The sequence below is a fragment of the Engystomops pustulosus genome, chromosome 7 (genome assembly GCF_040894005.1).
Source record: "Engystomops pustulosus chromosome 7, aEngPut4.maternal, whole genome shotgun sequence".
NCBI classification, from domain to species: Eukaryota; Metazoa; Chordata; class Amphibia; order Anura; family Leptodactylidae; genus Engystomops; species Engystomops pustulosus.
The window spans coordinates 67,355,058-67,373,164 of NC_092417.1; the positions used below are offsets into that span (position 1 = coordinate 67,355,058).

The following is an 18,107-nucleotide window of genomic DNA, read 5'->3' on the forward strand; positions in this document are numbered from 1 at the left end:
ACCATTCCTTTGGCAGCCCTGAGGTCTGATGAAGACCCCAGGGTTGTCTGCAGGCACAGCATGTAAGATGGCATCTGTGATGTCATCTTAAAGGCAGTGTCAGCCTATGCATGTGCATAGGCTGCTACTGCTAATATCCTGCGAAACGTTAGCAATGAGATGATAACACAAACCCAACATATATAGTATCATTGCGTCCATAACAACCCGTAGAATAAAAATAAATTATTGAACCCGCACGATGAATGCCGTAAAAAATAAAAACTGTTAATCTGGCAAAAATTACGACTTTTACCTATTTAATCCCACAAAAAATGCAATAAAAAGTGATAAAAAAAAACATATGTACTCCAGACTGTTGCAAAGTACAACATGCCCCGCAATAAACAAGCCATCAACCAGCTCCGTAGCCAAAAATGTAAAAATGTTATGCCACTTGGGAGACGGTGATGAACAAATGATAGATTTATTTTTTCGCGCAATAGGGTTTTAGAATAAATCCTCCTGCCCTCAAAAAAAAGTTCACACATTTTTAACAATCGGGGATACGAACCCTAAAATGGCAACATTGAAAAAAGCATCTCATCCCGCATAAAAAATGCCGTCACATGGTCCCAATAACAAAAAATACATTTTATAGCCTACAAAATGGGCCAACGCGGAAACTAAAATCCTGGCAGCTGCAGGGTGCTCCTTCCCTTCTGCGTCTCGCTGTGCGCCCATAAAACAAGTAAAGGCCACGTTGGGGGGGGGGGGGTCTCTGTACTCGGAAGAAATTGCATAACAAATTTTAAGAAGGGTTTTCTTGTTTTATCTTTTGGAAACTGGCCAATTTTAGGCCTAAATAAACGTATAACCGACAAAATTTCACCGTTCTAAATTTAATCACCATTTTAACTTAATTACTATGAAGATCTCAAGGAGTTAACAATCTTCCTAAAAGCTGTTTCTGATAGCTTGAGGGGTGCAGATTTGAAAATGGGTTGGTTATATGAGATTTTTACTGCTAAATATGTAAAATTTCATTCAAAACAGTAATTATCCCCAAAATAGTAAATTCTGAAAATACAGTAAATCCATATTCGATTTGTAAGCCGCATGATATCAAAATAAATTATCCAGACACTTCAAAATTATGAAAATGTAAAGTAGACCTATGGGAAGTGTTATTCAGCAACTTATTTAGGTATTAAATCTATCTGCCCGAAAACGCAATCATTTTGAATTTCAAAAATGGGAAAATTTTGTAAATAAACGCAAAACTTAGGAGCCAAAATTTACCACTAAAATGAAGTACAACATGTGGGGAAAAAACGATCTCATCGCTTTGATAAGTAACAGTGCTCAAAAGTTCTTACCATAAAAAGCGATGCAAGTCAGAATACAAAAAATGGGGCTCAGTTTTAAGCTACAAACTAGCTACGTCCTTACGGGGTTAAACAGACTTAAAACACATGCGTTTTTGTATGTTTACCATGCGTTTGGCTGGTTTTAATCTGTTTCACAGCTGCCTACACTTCTAGGAATGAAGATAAACAGATTCATACCATTCATACAAAAACGCATGCGATTAAAAATGCATATGTTTTCAGTCCATCCAAGAACTGTGCAAGAACGCACTGTATGTTTAAGCACCCTTTAACAACCCCTTCCCGACGCCTGCTCTAGACTGGGGGTTATCTGTGACCTTTCAACTCAATTGGGCGACTTTTTCAAATGTACACATCTGGATTTTCATGATAAATCAGGTGCAGCAGTGTAAAAATTTTATTGTGAATCTGTAAAAGTTGCTAAATTTGGTACTAAATTTTGTGTAATTGTTTTAAAAAGTTGCGTAAAAGAGAGCAAAGATTGATAAATGCCCCCACTGTGCAACAGGGTCTGAGCGGATTAAACATGGGAGCGGATTTATCAGCCTTGTATACCAGTATTTTGGCTTGTGGCGCTAGCACCCGGAGGCCGTTCTCCGCCGGTCACATATGGGTTTCATATGAAACCCCTTTGTGATTGGTAACCAGCATCTGGTGTCTTGCATTTAAAGAATACAATACCGCGGGTGGTGTTTGCTTTCTGGCCACCTGATGTATTTCATTGGGGCGTACAATTCTACGCCAGGCACTGCGCCATTTAGGGCTGAGTGCTAAATAATCACAGGTCCTGTTGGTTTGCAAGGAATTAGCATTATTTCAGGGTTTGAACACCCGAAAAGTCCTGTTGTACAAGCTCTGATAAATCTCCCTTATTGAGTGTAATTTATATTTCACGGATCTGAATCCCCTGCTAGTACTAGACTTGGGACCGGGACCTGGGACACAAGTACACAGTCTTCAGTGATTGAGTGTTTCAGTCTGTCGTTGTGCACCCCTCATACCCGAAATTCACATGACTTCTAAATCCATAGATGGCCTAAGTTGTGAGACACTACTTGGATGTCTGTCAGATTAGTCACTTTCTAAGACCCAGGGGATGAGATGGTAGGGGTCACGCTAGGTAACTTACACTTCCTTGCCATAAGTCTTCTCTTCTTCCGGTCAGTTTATAATAAACATTAATTTCATCTCCTGCTTTAAAACGTAAAAATCTGCAATCGGGTCCAGAATAATCTTGTTTTGCTGAAACTCTCATCATCAAACCTTAAAGAGATAGGAGGAGCATGTGACACAATGTAACAGTAGAAGCCTTCGATCACCTATGGACTCTAAGATAAATGTTCTGTGTTATGTTCCATAGTGAGCAAGTAACATCGGCAGGTAGAAAATGTCTTCTGACACATGGGGTTAGCCAAGTGTATACAAATCCTACCCATGTGCTGGCAGCTCTTTTCGGTGGTGGAAAGGATTTAGCATTTTCATTGTGTGTGTGTGTGTGTGGCCCTTGTCTTAAGCTGTAAACAAGCATTGCAGACTTCAGTCTACTCTTCCCCTGCTTTCATGTTCTGTAACCAGCCATAAATACAATGGACGACCTTTGTCCGCTCAGTGTTGTAACCTCCTGTCTCCTTTCTAAACCAACTAAATGAAACCACACATGATTTTATATAGAATATTTCAGAATAGATGTATTTGCAGAAGTATGAATTATATAAACTAAAATATCAAAGCTAAAGAACATGACTATGGGGTTTTTGGTGACAATGCGACCCATAGCAACCTCTTAGGGAACCCAAATATCCATGTATTTACATGATTTTAAAGGGACACAACCTTGTGATGGATTAATGCCCAAGGTTTAATCTGATGGTCTCCTTGCTCTGATGTCTTGGGGGGGGGGGGGGGGAAGTTTCTGGTTAAACTTACTTTCGCACTGGGGGTCCCCACATTTCTTCCTGTCAGACAGAATCTTCTGGCTTTGAATCGGTGGGGTAAGTACCATCAGGATTACCAGTGGCCCATAGATCCAAAGCTTTGCCATAACTGATCCTCATGGAGGAATCTGGTGCAGCAGGAATGACAGCTGGATCTGCTTCACTCCAGGTCACTTTCTGAGGTCTGAACTCTTGCAGCAAGTTAATGGGTAACTAAATCTCTGTGAATCTTTTCCCTGTAGACTACGGCACCAAATATCATTGATTTGTGTATGGTTCCATAGTCATGGCAGAACCACTTATGAAAAAATATGAGAAATATGAATATAACGCGAAGACAAATTAATTCTGGAAATGGCACAGGATGCATAATTAGTTGAGCCAAGTATCACTTGCCACTGGCATGTATATCTGCATGTATATGTACCGGTGTCTTTGCCTCATTTGATAGGTTCAGCCTTTCCCTGTTGACACCATGCTGCCCTCTGCATATATACACAACTTCCTCTCACTGCTTCAGCCCATTCTCATGGCGTTGCCCACTGTGACAGGAAGTGGGGAGGGGGAAGAGCCCCCAAAATTAACCACTAATTTGAATTATAACATGTCACAAAGGAACAATCTCAAAATCACTTTGGCAAGTTTTAAAGTATTCAAAAGTTTTAACCATAAAGTCACACATGTCTGTTAACAAAAAATTGGGCTGAGCAAAATGGCTGCATCCTCAAGGAGTCAAAAGGATTTTTCCCGGGGAAGGTGAATATCACCCACTTAATAGGGTCATTAAGAAATAATGTGCCCCCAATGGATTGCTATATGTTCATAGAGCCTGATACCTCTGAGGCAATTAAAGCCATCTACTGTCCATAATTGGTAATGAAGCTGTCAATGTTATCTGCCTGGGAAGGAAGGTTTACTTGTTAACCAATCATAATCTTTTATATAACTTCAGTCCTGAAGCTGTAGCATTAATGATCCTCTATTTATTATACATCTCAAAATACCAGTCCCTTACAGTATGTCACCTGGAAAACAATGCTTACATACACATATAAAACCTAGAGCCAACACACAAGGCAAAACGTAACAAACACATATGTGTAAGTTAAGTGCGTTGTCTTTTAACCTAATTAACAATAAGGATTAAAATATAAAACACATGTTCTTACTAATAAACATTCATTTAATGATGCACATTTCCATTGCGTCCCCCATGACGGCCCCACTTGGAGGATGACCTCTGTAGGGACAGGAAGCAGAGAAATTAAATACCCAAAACCCTGCAAACCCTCCAAAAATCTACACTCCAGTGTCTTCCTGTCCCTACACTGTCCCCCTTGGATGGAAGACTTGAGGACAGATTTCTCTACTCCCTGCCCAGTTAGGGGGAGCATAAGCAACGCTTGCATTCGGGGCCGACGACCCTTCCGTGTTGGTCTTGTGGGCTGGGAGTTCCTGCTATGCCTGTGGCCCCACAAGGCTAATGACAGCCGGACTTCAACAAAATGGCGGCAACACATTAGGTGCGGCAGGCATTTACCACTTCCAGCAGAGCACCGGATGTTGTGCAGGCAGTCGCGGAGTCCGGAAACAGTAGCATGGAGCGGTAAGTTTAAAAGAATTCCTGGCGGACTATGATCTAAGGACTAATGATTCCGAATGATCGGCACTCAAAGATAAGCCTATACCACCTGGAGTCGGGTCGGATTCATAGGAACTGGGGCATTATAGAAATTGTGGGAATGTGTCTCGCATGCTATATATTTTACAGGGTGTACCTTTGCCACCTTTGATATTGTGCCTTAGTATGAGACTTAAAGGACACCTGTCATACTCGTAATGCACAGGCTCCCACGATTAACACTCAGCGCAGTACCTGTACGGCGCTGAGCCAATACCAGAGCCGAGCGAGCATCGGGGGTTATCTACGCTAACATCCCCGGTAACAACCGTGGTTGGAGTGGCCTCTGATCGGGTCTGCGGTATTTAACTTGCCTTTGGTGGTCTTTCCCACAGGATCGGCACCTCTAAGCCGTTTTTGGGGGGTGCCGATCTTTGCTATGGCAGCCCTGGGGTCTGATCAGGGCCTGCTGGCACTTCCTGAAAGATGGCGTACGTGACGTAATCGTAATGGCACAGTGTCAGCCTATGCATGTGCATGAATAGGCTGACATTGCTAGTACCCTGCAATACATCAGTATTGCAGAGTATTATCATGAACAAGCAATCAGATGATTGATTCTTCATGTCTCATGGTGAAAACAGTAAAAAAAAGTTTTTACATAAAAAATATCAATAAAAATGTCCATAAGCCCCATAACCTCTAAAGAGACATATAACGCTAAAATGTCTAAATCATAACACAAGCCCTACATATATAGTATCACCGCGTCCACAACAACCCATAGAATAAAATTTAAATAATTAGTGAACCCTCATGATGATCGCTGTAAAAAAAAAAACCCTGGCAAAAATTATGATTTTTACCTATTGAATCCCACAAAAACTGCAATAAAAAGTGATCAACAAAACCAATGTACTCCAGAATGATGTCCCGCAAAAAATAAGCCACCAACCAGGTCTGTAGCCAAAAAAGTAAAAATGTTATGCCACTTGGAAGACGACAATTAGAGATGAGCGAGCACTAAAATGCTCGGGTGCTCGTTACTCGAGCCGAACATTTCCAGATGCTCGAGTGCTCGTTTCGAGTAACGAGCCCCATTGAAGTCAATGGGAGACCCGAGCATTTTTCAAAGGGACCATGGTTCAGGAATAAAATGTGTTATTTAATTGAAAAATAATGTCTTCTGATAATTTGCAAACATCTGCGATCTATTCTTCACTGTTCCGCGCGTATATTATCTCCCGACAAGTTAGCAGATGTAAAGAACAGTGAAGAATAGAATAAAAACAGTGAACACAGTGAACACAGGATCATTTAAGATAAAAACACAGTGCAGAACACAGTGCAGAATAGATTACAGATGTTCGGCACATCTGCTTACTTGTCGGGAGATACGCGCGGAACGGCGCGAACAAAATAGCATGTGAAGAACAATATATATGTGTGTGAAGAACACATTGCAGATGTTTAAATACATCTGCAATGTGTTCTACACACATATATATTGTTCTTCACATGCTATTTTGTTCGCACCGTTCCGCGCGTATCTTCCGACAAGTAAGCAGATGTGCCGAACATCTGTAATCTATTCTGCACTGTGTTCTGCACTGTGTTTTTATCTTAAATGATCCTGTGTTCACTGTTTTTATTCTATTCTTCATTGTTCTTCACTGTGTTTTTTTTAATTAAATGCTCGATCTCGAGCAGGGGAAATACTCGTCCGAGCAACGAGCCGTCTCGAGTACCCTAATGCTCGACCGAGCATCAAGCTCGGACGAGCATGTTCGCTCATCTCTAACGACAATGCAAAAATGATAGATTTTTTTTTTTTTCCCCACTCTGTGTTTTATTTGGCAAATTTAGTAAAACATAAGAAAAAATTTTCAAGTCTGGTGTCCCCATAATCGTACCGACCCATGGAGTAAAGATAAGATGATTATTAAACTATACGGTGAAAAGAAAAAAAGTTAAAAATCCAGTACAGAATTGATGCTTTTCTACTCCTGACCTCAAAAGAAAGTTCATAAATTTTCAACAATAGGTGATACCAATCCCAAAATGTCATCACATGACCCCAATGACAAAAAAGCGAAAATATGAGGAAACTAAAATCCTAAGTAACAACAACACAACAGACAGGCACTACCAGTGTAAATCAAATATAATTAAGTGTCCACGCATCCTTGACCATATATGTAATCAACCAGAGAAAAGAATGGATGCGTACATTGGACTTAAAGTACAAAATATATTTTATTGCATCATAACAAAGACAAGATGAAAAATATTAACACTTAAAAGGTACACACTTTCGTATGTCCGACTCCCATGGGTCAAGATGTGACCCAGCACTCCCTGGCTCGATCCGCCCACAAATAATTACCAAATCACAAATGGTGAAGTAAGGCAGAATAAGAATCAACAAAATAATGAAAGATACCAAGTGCTGTGAGACTGCCCTGCTAATACAATACCCTTAAGGATTATCCTCAGAAAGCCTAGTGGACTGAATAAGGTACGTGGACAGACAGCCGGGGAGGCGGAGAACCCCACGCATATCATCACCTCGGTGACTTCCTCAGGGGTGTTTTTAATATTTTTTGTCTTGTCTTTGTTATGATGCAATAAAATATATTTTGTACTTTAAGTCCAATGTACGCATCCATTCTTTTCCCTGAAACTAAAATCTCTCTGGCAGCTGCAGGACACTCCTTCCCTTCTTCACCACGCTGTGCACCCATAGAACAAGTCACGGCCACATGTGTGGGGTCTCTGTACTCGGGGAGAAATTGCACAACAAATTGTAAGATGGGTTTTCTCTTTATCTTTTAGAAATATGTAAATTTTAGGGCCAAATGAATGTATAACCGACAAAATTTTACCCTTCTAAATTTCACCTCCATTTTGATTCAATTTCTATGAAGATTTCAAGGGGTTAAAAAACTTTCTAAAAGTTTTCTTTCTCTGTTAGTTTGAGGGGTGCAGATTTGAAAATGGGTTGATTAGGTAGGGTGGTTTTAGTTTAGTTTACCACTAAAATGAAGTACAATATGTGGGGAAAAAACAATCTCAGAATCTCTTTGATAAGTAACAGTATTCAAAAGTTATAACCATATAAAGAGACGCAGGTCAGAATCCAAAAAATGGGGCTGAGCCTTAAGCTGTAAAATGGCTGCATCCTTAAAGGGGTTCTCTGGAAGTGGAAAAACATGGCTGCAGTCTTCCAAAAACAGCGCCTCACCTGACCATGGGTAGTGTGTGGTATTGCAACTAAGCTCCATTAATTTCTATACAGCTGAGCTGCAGTACTGAGGGAGTAACCATGGTCAGGTGTGGTGCTGTTTTTGGAAGACTGCAGCCATGTTTTTCCACCTCCTGAGAACCCCTTTAAGGGTTAAAAACAGATTATCCTTTGATGAAGAAACAAAAACCTGGAACTCTTTCCCGAAAGTTACAGGTTGCAAAAATTGCAGGTTATAAAATTGCAAAAAAGACGGATCTTCCCTTTTGAGGATGTTATTCAGCTTAAAGATCCCATGGACTGTAAGGCAGATGGCCTGCTGAAGAAGACATGGGAATCGGCCATGTGGAACTTAAAGTCCAACATTGCCATAACGTGGCTCGGACCCTTTTTTCTCTCTGGTTATCAGAGCTAGAAAACCATATCAAGGATGGGACACCGAGAGATGTACTCTTATAAACCATCCCCATACTCCCCATACATCTCTTCCTCCCCAAAGATTCATTCTTACCTGACAACCATCAGGGGAGCCTACTTTCCAATTGTGGAGAGAAATTCAAATATTACCAAGTCTGGATGTCATCATCCCAGTTCCAACAACAAAGACAGGTGTAGGTCACTATTCTCCGTTATTTCTGATAAAAAAAACCAATGGTTCATTCAGGATGATCTGTAACCTGAGAAAGCTTAATCAATATCCTATACAGGAAGTTCAAAATGGAGACAGTAGGTTCGGCTATCACTCAGATCCAGCCAGAAGCATTCATGTGCCTAATTGATTTGCAGGATGCCTACTACAGTATGCCGATATACGGAACATCCCAAAAATTCCTCAGGTTAGCGGTTCTCACCCCAGAGGGAAGGATGGCTCACTTCCAAAACAAAGCCCTTCCTTTCGGGATCTCGTCAGCTCCAAGGACCTTTCCCAAAATTGTCATTAAAAAATGTGGCCTATTTAAGAACCAAAAGAGTAGTACTAATACCATACCAGGACAATCTCTTATCGCAAGATCTGAGCAAGAGTTGATCCAACACAGAGATCTTACAATTTCTACTCTCTAACATCTAGGCTGGATCATAAATTGTAACAAATCACATCTGGTCCCGAGCAGGATTGCTACACTTCTGGGTTCCTCTCTGAATTCATCACTCCAGATGTCCTTCCTGAACAATCCTTAGTATCTTCTCCTCTGGAAGGAAGTAGAAATATTTCAGGAGAAACACAATTGTTCTATTAGAAGTGTGATGAAACTGTTGGGCCTGTATTCAATCTGTACAGTGGAGTCAAGCTCATACCCGCAGGATACAAAATTGGATTCTGATGTGGGACAAAAACCCAGCTCATCTAGATCAGAAGTTAGAAATTCCCTCAAAGTCGAGGGATCCTTAGGCTGGTGGACTCCTAAAGAGAACCTGAAAAGAGGAGTATCATGGCATCAATGGCCATTGATATTAGTCAAAACGGACTGAAGCCTATCTGGATGGGGAGCAAATTTCAGAGAAACCTTTACCCAAGGGTTATGGCCCTATCGATCCGGACCCACTGTTCAAATTTTTCGGAGTTGAGAGCCGTATGGGAAGCCCAAAAACAAAACTGCAGTAACCTGTTGAAATCCTGTCATGTGAAAGTCAATTCGGACAACGTTGCCACAAAGCTATTTCTCCTGTCAGAAATCTTCAAATGGGCAGAAAACAACATCCGGTCTCTATCCGCAGTCCACCTGAAGGGAGAGGAGAACAAGATAGCAGACGATCTCAGCAAGAAATCTTTCGACCAGTACGAATGGTGCTTAAAAAACGAGGTGTTCCAATATCTGACACAGAAATGGGGAATTCCGGGTATAGATCTATTCGCCACCCGTGCCAATTCAAAAAAGGGCCATTACTTTTCCCTAAATGGGTCAGCTCCTATGAGCCAGCTAGAGGCCTTCAGCCATCCCTGGGAAGCACCACTCATGTATGCCTTCCCACTGATTCTCAGAATCTCAAAGGTTGTACAGGAAATTCAGAGGGAAAGCGCAAAGGTTATCCTAATCATTCCCTTCTGGACGAAGAAAATATGGTTCCCTTCTTTGAGGAAGATGTCCTTGGAGCTGATTCTCCTTCCTTCCCCGCTCAGATTTGCTATTTCAAGGAGCAGTATTTCATCCGAATCCCAAGTTCTCATCCTGGATCCTGAGAGGGAGTTGCTAAAAGCCAAGGTCATATCTACCTTTAAAGGCAAGCAGAAGCCTGTTACTGTTACTATTTTTTTTCTCGCTTCTGGAATAAATTTGTCATTTTGTGGCCCTGACTAATATTTCCCTAATATCTCTCAGGTTTTAGACTTCCTTCAAGCAGGCTTTGACACGGTTTTAAAAACCAGCTCCTTGAAGGTCCGGATATCTGCATTGAGTATGTTCTTTGGCGGATCATCAATGGATAAAGATGTTTGTAAAAGCCACTTCCAGACGAAAACCTACCCTTAAAATAGCTATCCCTAGTTGGGATTTCTCTATTGTCTTAAACTCCCTAACTGGTCCTCCCTTTGAGCCTTTTAGACTCTAAAAACAGGGAATTAACATTTTAAAATGTAACTTTTCTTATCGCAATAACATCAGCCAGGTGCCTGGGAGAAATAGGCACTTTCCATTAAAGAACCCTACACTACCTGAAGGTGTCTGAAGACCGGGTAACTGCCTTAATGCTCGATAAATATTTTGTCCCAAAGGTTTCCTCAAGTTTCCATCTGAGCCAAGAAATCATCTTGCCTACATTTGTCAGAATCCGAAGTCAAAACAAGAAAATAATCTGTTATGTCTCCAAGTGGGGCTGTCTTGGGGGACACAATGGAAAATGGGAATTATTCTCACTGTTAATTCGGTTTCCATTAGTCCGCCACGATGGCCCATATATATTCCCACTGATATGTACTGTTGATGTACTATATTACATGATATTTGTATGGGATTTAACATGTAATAAATTGAGTTGCTGCCGGTGTAGTTATTTGATAGTCACTGGAGTGTAAATGCAGGGGTTGGGGTATATAACTTCTCTGCTTCCTGTCCCTACATAGGTCAAGGGGGTCATCCTCCAAGTGGGGCCGTCATGGTGGACTAATGGAAACCGACTCAACAGGGAGAATAATTCGCATTTTCCCACTGCGTTTCAAAACACAATAGAAATGCATTGTGTGACAACAACATAAATAGTCTTTATAGAGTTTATATGCGGTTGTCCCTCCAGCCATACAGTTTGTATGTATGCCCCTTATAGTTTACCTATACCGTTTCCGTGGAGGGACGTGGGTGACAACAGATGACAATGGCGTCTCTGGACCCAGGCGATTACATGTATATCAATGCATCTGTGAGACACAGATGCCATTGATATTTTTTATAGTAAGCACTTGCTAGTTTCAGGTCCGTACTTGTGGTGGGCGATTCGGCCGGCAGTCCACACTACAAGCAGCAATTCTGCCGTTCCCCGCAGGGCTCTGTCATCTGCAGTCTGAGGCGGGATCTTCATCTCGCCTCATAGCAGAGGTGGCTCTGTCCCTTGTCCCCCGGTATGGGGTAAAATAGATGGACGTACATGGGAATGCTGTGTACATAACAAACAGGTAAAGGGTCTGTGATGTTGTGTTCTGCTAATATGTTTACTGTCAATGTGTTATGCATGTTCTGCCCAGCAGCAGTGATGTCCTGAGGAGAAGGAGCAGTCTGGTTTAGGGCAGTTGTTACATACAGAGCATGGAATAGAGTTTCTCTGAGCCTGCAGTCCAGTGATCCGGTGTCGATTCCTTCTATGCCATACGGGTTCCTACCACGACATTACAGGGTCCAGAAAGGGAAAAGGTGGAGTGCTTGTTGAATGCTGCATTTATACTCCAAAACTGCACTCACTACTTTGCTGTATAAATTATTCATAAAGTACCAGTGCAGAATTATATCCTGTATTATACTTCAGAGCTGAACTCTCAATTCTATTAGGGAAGGCACTGTGTATGTACATTACTTGTCCTGTACTGATCCTGACTTAAATCCTGTATTATACTCTAGAGCTGCACTCACTATTATTCTACTGGAGTGACTTTGTCAATAGCTGACATTATTAATCCTGCACTGATGCTGAGCTATATCCTATGTGGTACATTCCAGTGGTAAACTGTTAGTAGAACGTACATAAGATCTTAGACTAATTGGGATACACTATAAACCAAAGTGATCTAATAATCTTTTATTTTCTATCGGTCACACACAATGTTACCACAAGGTGGAGCCAAACCTAATATGAAACAATTCAGCTTTCTTAGCTTCCTGCAATAAAAGTTTTACAATAAATCCAAGAACATACAAAATACTTTAAAGGGGTTTGTCCATGAAAGAAAGTTCTCAAATTTTAATGCGCTGGTGATGTTAACTAGAGATGAGCGAGTATACTGCTCGGTCGAGTATTAGCATACTCGGACCGGCTCGTTACTCGGACGAGTATCTCGCCGGCTCGAGATCGAGCAGTAAATTAATAAAATAAATTGAATAAAAGTGTTTTTATTGTAAAAAAAAAAAATATTACACATGTTTGCAGATGTTTTACTTGTAAGAACACATTGAAATAACACTATTCTTCACTTTCCAGGTGTTCGCGCGTGTCTCCCGCTAGGTTCGGAGATGTTCGGAACATCTGGAATGTGAAGAATAGCGTTCTTTCAATGTGTTCTGCACTTAAATGGTCCTGTATTCACTGTTTTTAATGTTTTCATTCTATTCTTCACTTTGCAGCTGTGCGCGCGTATCTCCGAACCTATCGGGAGACAAGCGCGCACACCTGCAATGTGAAGAATAGAATTAAAACATTAAAAACAGTGAACACAGGAGCATTTAAGTGCAGAACACATTGAAAGAAAGCTATTCTTCACATTCCAGATGTTCGTGCACATCTCCTAACTTAGCAGGAGACACGCGCGAACACCTGCAAAGTGAAGAATAGTGTTATTTCAATGTGTTCTTACAAGTAAAACATCTGCAAACATCTGGATTTTTTTTTTTTGCACTGTTCTTTTACTGTTCAGTTTTATTAAAAAAATGCTCGGGTCTCCCATTGACTTCAATGGGGCTCGTTATTCAAGACGAGCACTCGAGCATCTGGAAAAGTTCGTCTCGAATAACGAGCACCCGAGCATTTTAGTGCTCGCTCATCTCTAATGTTTACACAATAAAGCCCAGTTTTAACCCCTTACTTTAATTTTACTGCAGTTTTAGCTCCTATCACTTGGTGATGGTCAGTGTTGGTGGGGACTCTCTCTAAGACACTTCATAATTCCTCTGTGCTATGAGATCATGTGTGCTGACAATGTGATTAGATTATCAGGTTCCAGGGTTCATCTACACTTTTACTTCTGAACTGTCAGAACTCACAAATTGTTCTGATGGGATCAGGTTTCAGGCTTCTTGCTGGAAAACCACACCCAGTGCTGCTTGTGATTGACGGCTCCACTTCTGATCCTGGGAAAGCTGGGTATGTCTTTGTACTAATTTTGTCTGCAGCTGCGGTTTGAGTGATGGACGGCTGAGCCAGTCAGTGCTGGAGGTAGTGTCTATTACTGCCTTATATTCTGCCCAGCCCTTCATTGGCTGCTGGTTATTCAGTCTTAGCTGTGTATCTAGTGCTCTTGCTATCTTGTTTACTATTCTGTGTTTTGACTTCTGCTTTGCCTACTGACCATTCTATTTGCTATACGATTCTGTACTTTTGCCGCCATCTTGGTTTCGACCCAGTTTGTTTGACTCCGCTTGTCTGTCTTATCTGTGTTTTGTCCCTCAGTGGTGTTGTCTCTCCCAGTGTGACCTGCCTTAGACCTGTTTTTGTTTTCTGTGTGCCAATGTGAACACTGGTCTATACCTGTATTCCTGTTACCTGTCCGCTCCACCATCCAGCAGCTGCCAGATGAAGTAAGCCTTTCCTGTCATTTTGTAGGGTCCATCAGGGACCGTCAGTTTCCTGCTAGTGGGTTTACCCTTGCCAGAGCGGCTTATCTGCTTTAGACAGGGGCCTTAGCCCGCACCGACGTTGCAGGGTGAGTTCGCCACCACTTACCTAGTCTGACAGCTAGCGCCTAGTCTGGTGGTGGTTGCGCGGTTGCAGGACAGGTGCTGACATGAACATTCTACTAGCATGATCTGACACATTGAAAACGAGAGATGAGACAAACCAGAGACTATAGGGGATGAGATCCATGATGGATATATAACACAATGACACTCTCAGCTCTGCTAACTTGCCTATAACACACAGTCGACACTACTATGTCTCCCTTCCGGATAAAGACCTTATCTGTCTGTAGCTAATAGAGCAAGTCTCTGCACATTGCTACTTTCCGGCAGGAACTGCCTGTGTCTGAGTTGGTCCTGTAATGCAGGGGGGAGGCGCAGAAGGCGGAGAACACTGCAGCCGTGCAGAGAAGAGAAGCTATTCATGATAAGAATCCAACAATATTCAGAACAGTTACGGTCGTATCCAGGGGCAATTAAAATTGTAAACGCCAGGACTGATAGAGACATTGGAATTAGATCTGTGAAATGCTGTATTTTTGTTAATAGTCTGATTATCTTGGTGCAATGAAATGCCCGGCCTCCCTGTGACAAGACTTCTATAAATCCTCAAAATGTTAAGAGCCCCTAGTTATAGCATTTTGCTTTTAAGGTTCTACTGGGTTTAGGGAACAAACTTCTAACACACTATATCTGTTATGTTATTTTGGGCAAATGATTGGTTATAAATGAACCCGGCTATTGTGGTCCATGTTGAACATTGTGGCTTTTGGTCCCAGAAACCGAAATTCAGAAAGTACTTTGGGTCAATACACAGAGCTGGTTGATTGGCTACAGTGACCGTAACTGCATCTGATATGCATATTGTCACTATAGTGCAGTGACAGTGATCTGTGGCATAAACTTTTTAAGCTGATGGGCCACAGTGCAAAGTCTGTGCTAGGTCCCCGACTATAACATATGGTTTATATTAATAGTCTTTTCATATGGGAATGTGAGAGTTGCGCTCCTGCCACCGACTGTACAGTAACTGCGTCTGTATACGCACATGTTTCTGCTGTAACTTCCTCTGGTGCAGGGACTGCTACGGTTTGCAGCATATTCTTATAGTCCACGATGACAATGTCAGAATGGAGAGTCCACACAAAGTTGCGGAATTAGTGGATTACATTGCAAACCGTACCACAACTTAAATCAGATTGTCTCCAACCCTCAGAAGATGCAGAAGGGTGCAACGGCGCATTGATCCTATGCGATTTGCCCGTATGTACAAGCACCTGAGTGAGTAGATAAAGTGTTTGCTATTTCCTCCTCCATCTCTTCCATATTCTCCCCCCCCCCCACAAACAATTTTTTTCCCCCTAATTTTATTATTTGAAGTGCTTTTTGTAACCCATTTTTTGAAGTGCAGTTACCCAGGGTCAACATTGAAAAACACAATCTAGACCACAGCCATTCCCTTTTTATTGTTCTGTTCTTCTTCTTTTCTTCTTTTTTTTTTTTTTTTTTTTTTCATTCTGCCACTGCTGTACTGCACAAGGTATGCTGTTATTGCAGCCACTTTGGTTTTCTCCCAGACTCCCCAGAGGAAAGTATTGCTAATAAAGATGAGTGGACCTGTAGTTTCAGTTCGGGTTCGGCCATGAGATGCGGATGCGTTGCTGACCCTGGCCATGGCTAGTAGCAAGGGGTGAATATTTGTGGGTTGCGCAGCCGAACTCAAACTGAAACTACTGGTTCTCTCTTCTCTAATCCAACAATTAATATTTACTGGGATTTTTTTTTTTTTTTTATTCTAGGGGAAAATGTTCTTAGATCTCTGTACAGATGATGCATAACCAGAAAACATGTTAGGATTACAGTGATTCATGTGCAGGATTGTTAATAAGGCCCTGCTGATGGGATAATGAGTTCAGAGCGCTGCTATATGCTGAATTAATGCCCAGACAAAAGAAGACATAAGAAAGATGGGTAGTTATTAACTGATAAAATCACTATGTAACAAGAGAACAAGCCACGTGAGTGGACTGTGTCGCCTCTGGAGGAGCCACATGTTTGCATCTCCTCATTTAAAATATAGAATCCACTTTTAGAAAAACCCCAAAAGTTAAAATTATTGTTCATATTTTCTAATGTGATACTTCAAATATTATACCTAAAAATCGAGAAGTGCAACACTTTTTATTCTATTAAAGATGACCTGTCACCCTTAAATTTGGCACTAGGAGCTACGAACTAAAGTAAGCAGCTCCTAGTGCTTAAACAAACTCCGCAGTGTTACACTGCTAGTGTTATTGGAGACCTCCGATAACGCTATCTAACACTGCGGCGGAGTACAATGTAAACGCTGGACCGCTCTCAAAGCTGTTTGGTGTATTCATGAGGGGGCGGGATTGTGGGAGGGTTTGAGGAATACGTTGGACCACTTTCCGACGTTTACATTGTACTCCGTGTATGACCACGTGTATTCATCTTGCACTGGTCATTACATAAGGAAGGCGCGTGTTAATAAAGTTCTAATAGTTTTTCATTATAAGAACAAGTGACCTGCAGGTAAATAGAAGGTATTTATAGTGACGAGACAATGAGTGAGAAGTTATATACGGTAGTAATAGTTTTATGCATAACAGGAAATACAGAGAACTTCCCTTAACTGTAATGGACAAAGAAGCCAAGAAATGCTTAGGATGAAGTTTCTCCTACGTTCCACATAGTTTAACATGGCTGCACAAGAATGGATTTTATATAATGCTTTGTTGATCTAAGAATTTTCATTTCCAGTAATTGAAGGGACCATGTCCTCAAACTTCACTAATCTACCAGCAACTGAGTTTACAGTATCCTTTCAAACTGTTCAGTTTCACCTATGAAGGCTCTCCTCTCAAGTGAATATGGAAATGAGCTGAATCGGTGCCTTTTTAAGTAAAAAATGTAGAAAATCATGCTAAAAACGCATCTGAGAAATTGCTACAATATACAACAAAGAAGTGCCCAACAGACCACACAATTACTGTTATAGTACACACAGAGTATTCCGAACAAATAGATACAATCTTACTGGCCTGTATAGCTTGATAGAAATCATGGATAGAAGCTTGTCCAGGAGATACACCCAAGCAGTATCTATGTCGGGATAACAATGATGACTGCACTGCCCCGAGTATACCCTATACCAGTGTCACCCTGGACCCTGATTATTACTCCCGCCATGAAAGGGCATTCCTAAAGCTGACCCCAAATTATTATTGGAAGCCCTGGTTTGCCCTTCAAACAAATCCTGATGCCTTTACAGGACCATCAGTGGTGGGCCTTTCATCAGGGGATAAAATCTGACTCCTGCTACACTGCATAGGACACTACATGCATAATGGTGTACAGGAGTAAAAAAATAACCTGAGATCTGGTTGCCATGAGCAGCAACCGTTTTGCTCTGACCTTTGTGATAAATTTCCCCTAGTAAGTCTGCAAGAGGAATTGTACAGCTGTGGAGCAGAATCCAGGGTGTTACTTGATCTTTAAAGGATAAGCAACTTTTGGACACACAGACTACACAGTACAGTGCTGGAGTCTACAATTACAATTTTTTTTTTCTTATTGCGGTCCCTGTATTAAGGACACCAGACTTCAACGTTCCCTAGTTACAGACGGAGCACTGGTGAAACTCTTTGGTTGCTTTACTTTAAAGGGGTATTCTCGTCTGGGCATTCACATTCAGTTTAATTAATCTGCCATATATAAACCTTTCTTCAATAAGATGTTATTAAAAAAATGTTCCTGTGTGAAGATAATTTTTCATAAATGTAGTTATATGGTCCCTTAGAAACAAGGCTGTGTCCCTGGATATGGCCACCTCTGCTGGAGTGATTGCACAAAGAAACAAAAGGTGTTTGTATATGAAATGTCCAG

At 41.4% G+C, this 18,107-nt stretch overlaps 2 protein-coding genes across 4 annotated transcripts in view; one reads left to right on the forward strand and one right to left on the reverse strand.

Annotated features, from left to right (window-relative positions):
* Positions 1-3,460, reverse strand: part of MIA2 (MIA SH3 domain ER export factor 2) — a 39,239-nt gene extending 35,779 nt beyond the window's left edge. For 2 of the 3 annotated variants that reach the window (XM_072116249.1, XM_072116248.1), the window contains exons 1-2: positions 3,297-3,460; positions 2,500-2,633 (exon numbers count right to left, since the gene is read on the reverse strand). In XM_072116249.1, coding sequence (XP_071972350.1) covers positions 2,500-2,633; positions 3,297-3,411 — 249 coding nt within the window. In that variant the 5' untranslated portion in view covers positions 3,412-3,460. The remainder of the gene's footprint in view (positions 1-2,499; positions 2,634-3,296) is intronic. The other variant, XM_072116250.1, reaches the window with a different exon arrangement.
* Positions 1-18,107, forward strand: part of LOC140069947 (tyrosinase-like) — a 43,190-nt gene that overhangs the window by 6,690 nt on the left and 18,393 nt on the right. The gene's annotated exons all lie outside the window — the stretch shown is intronic.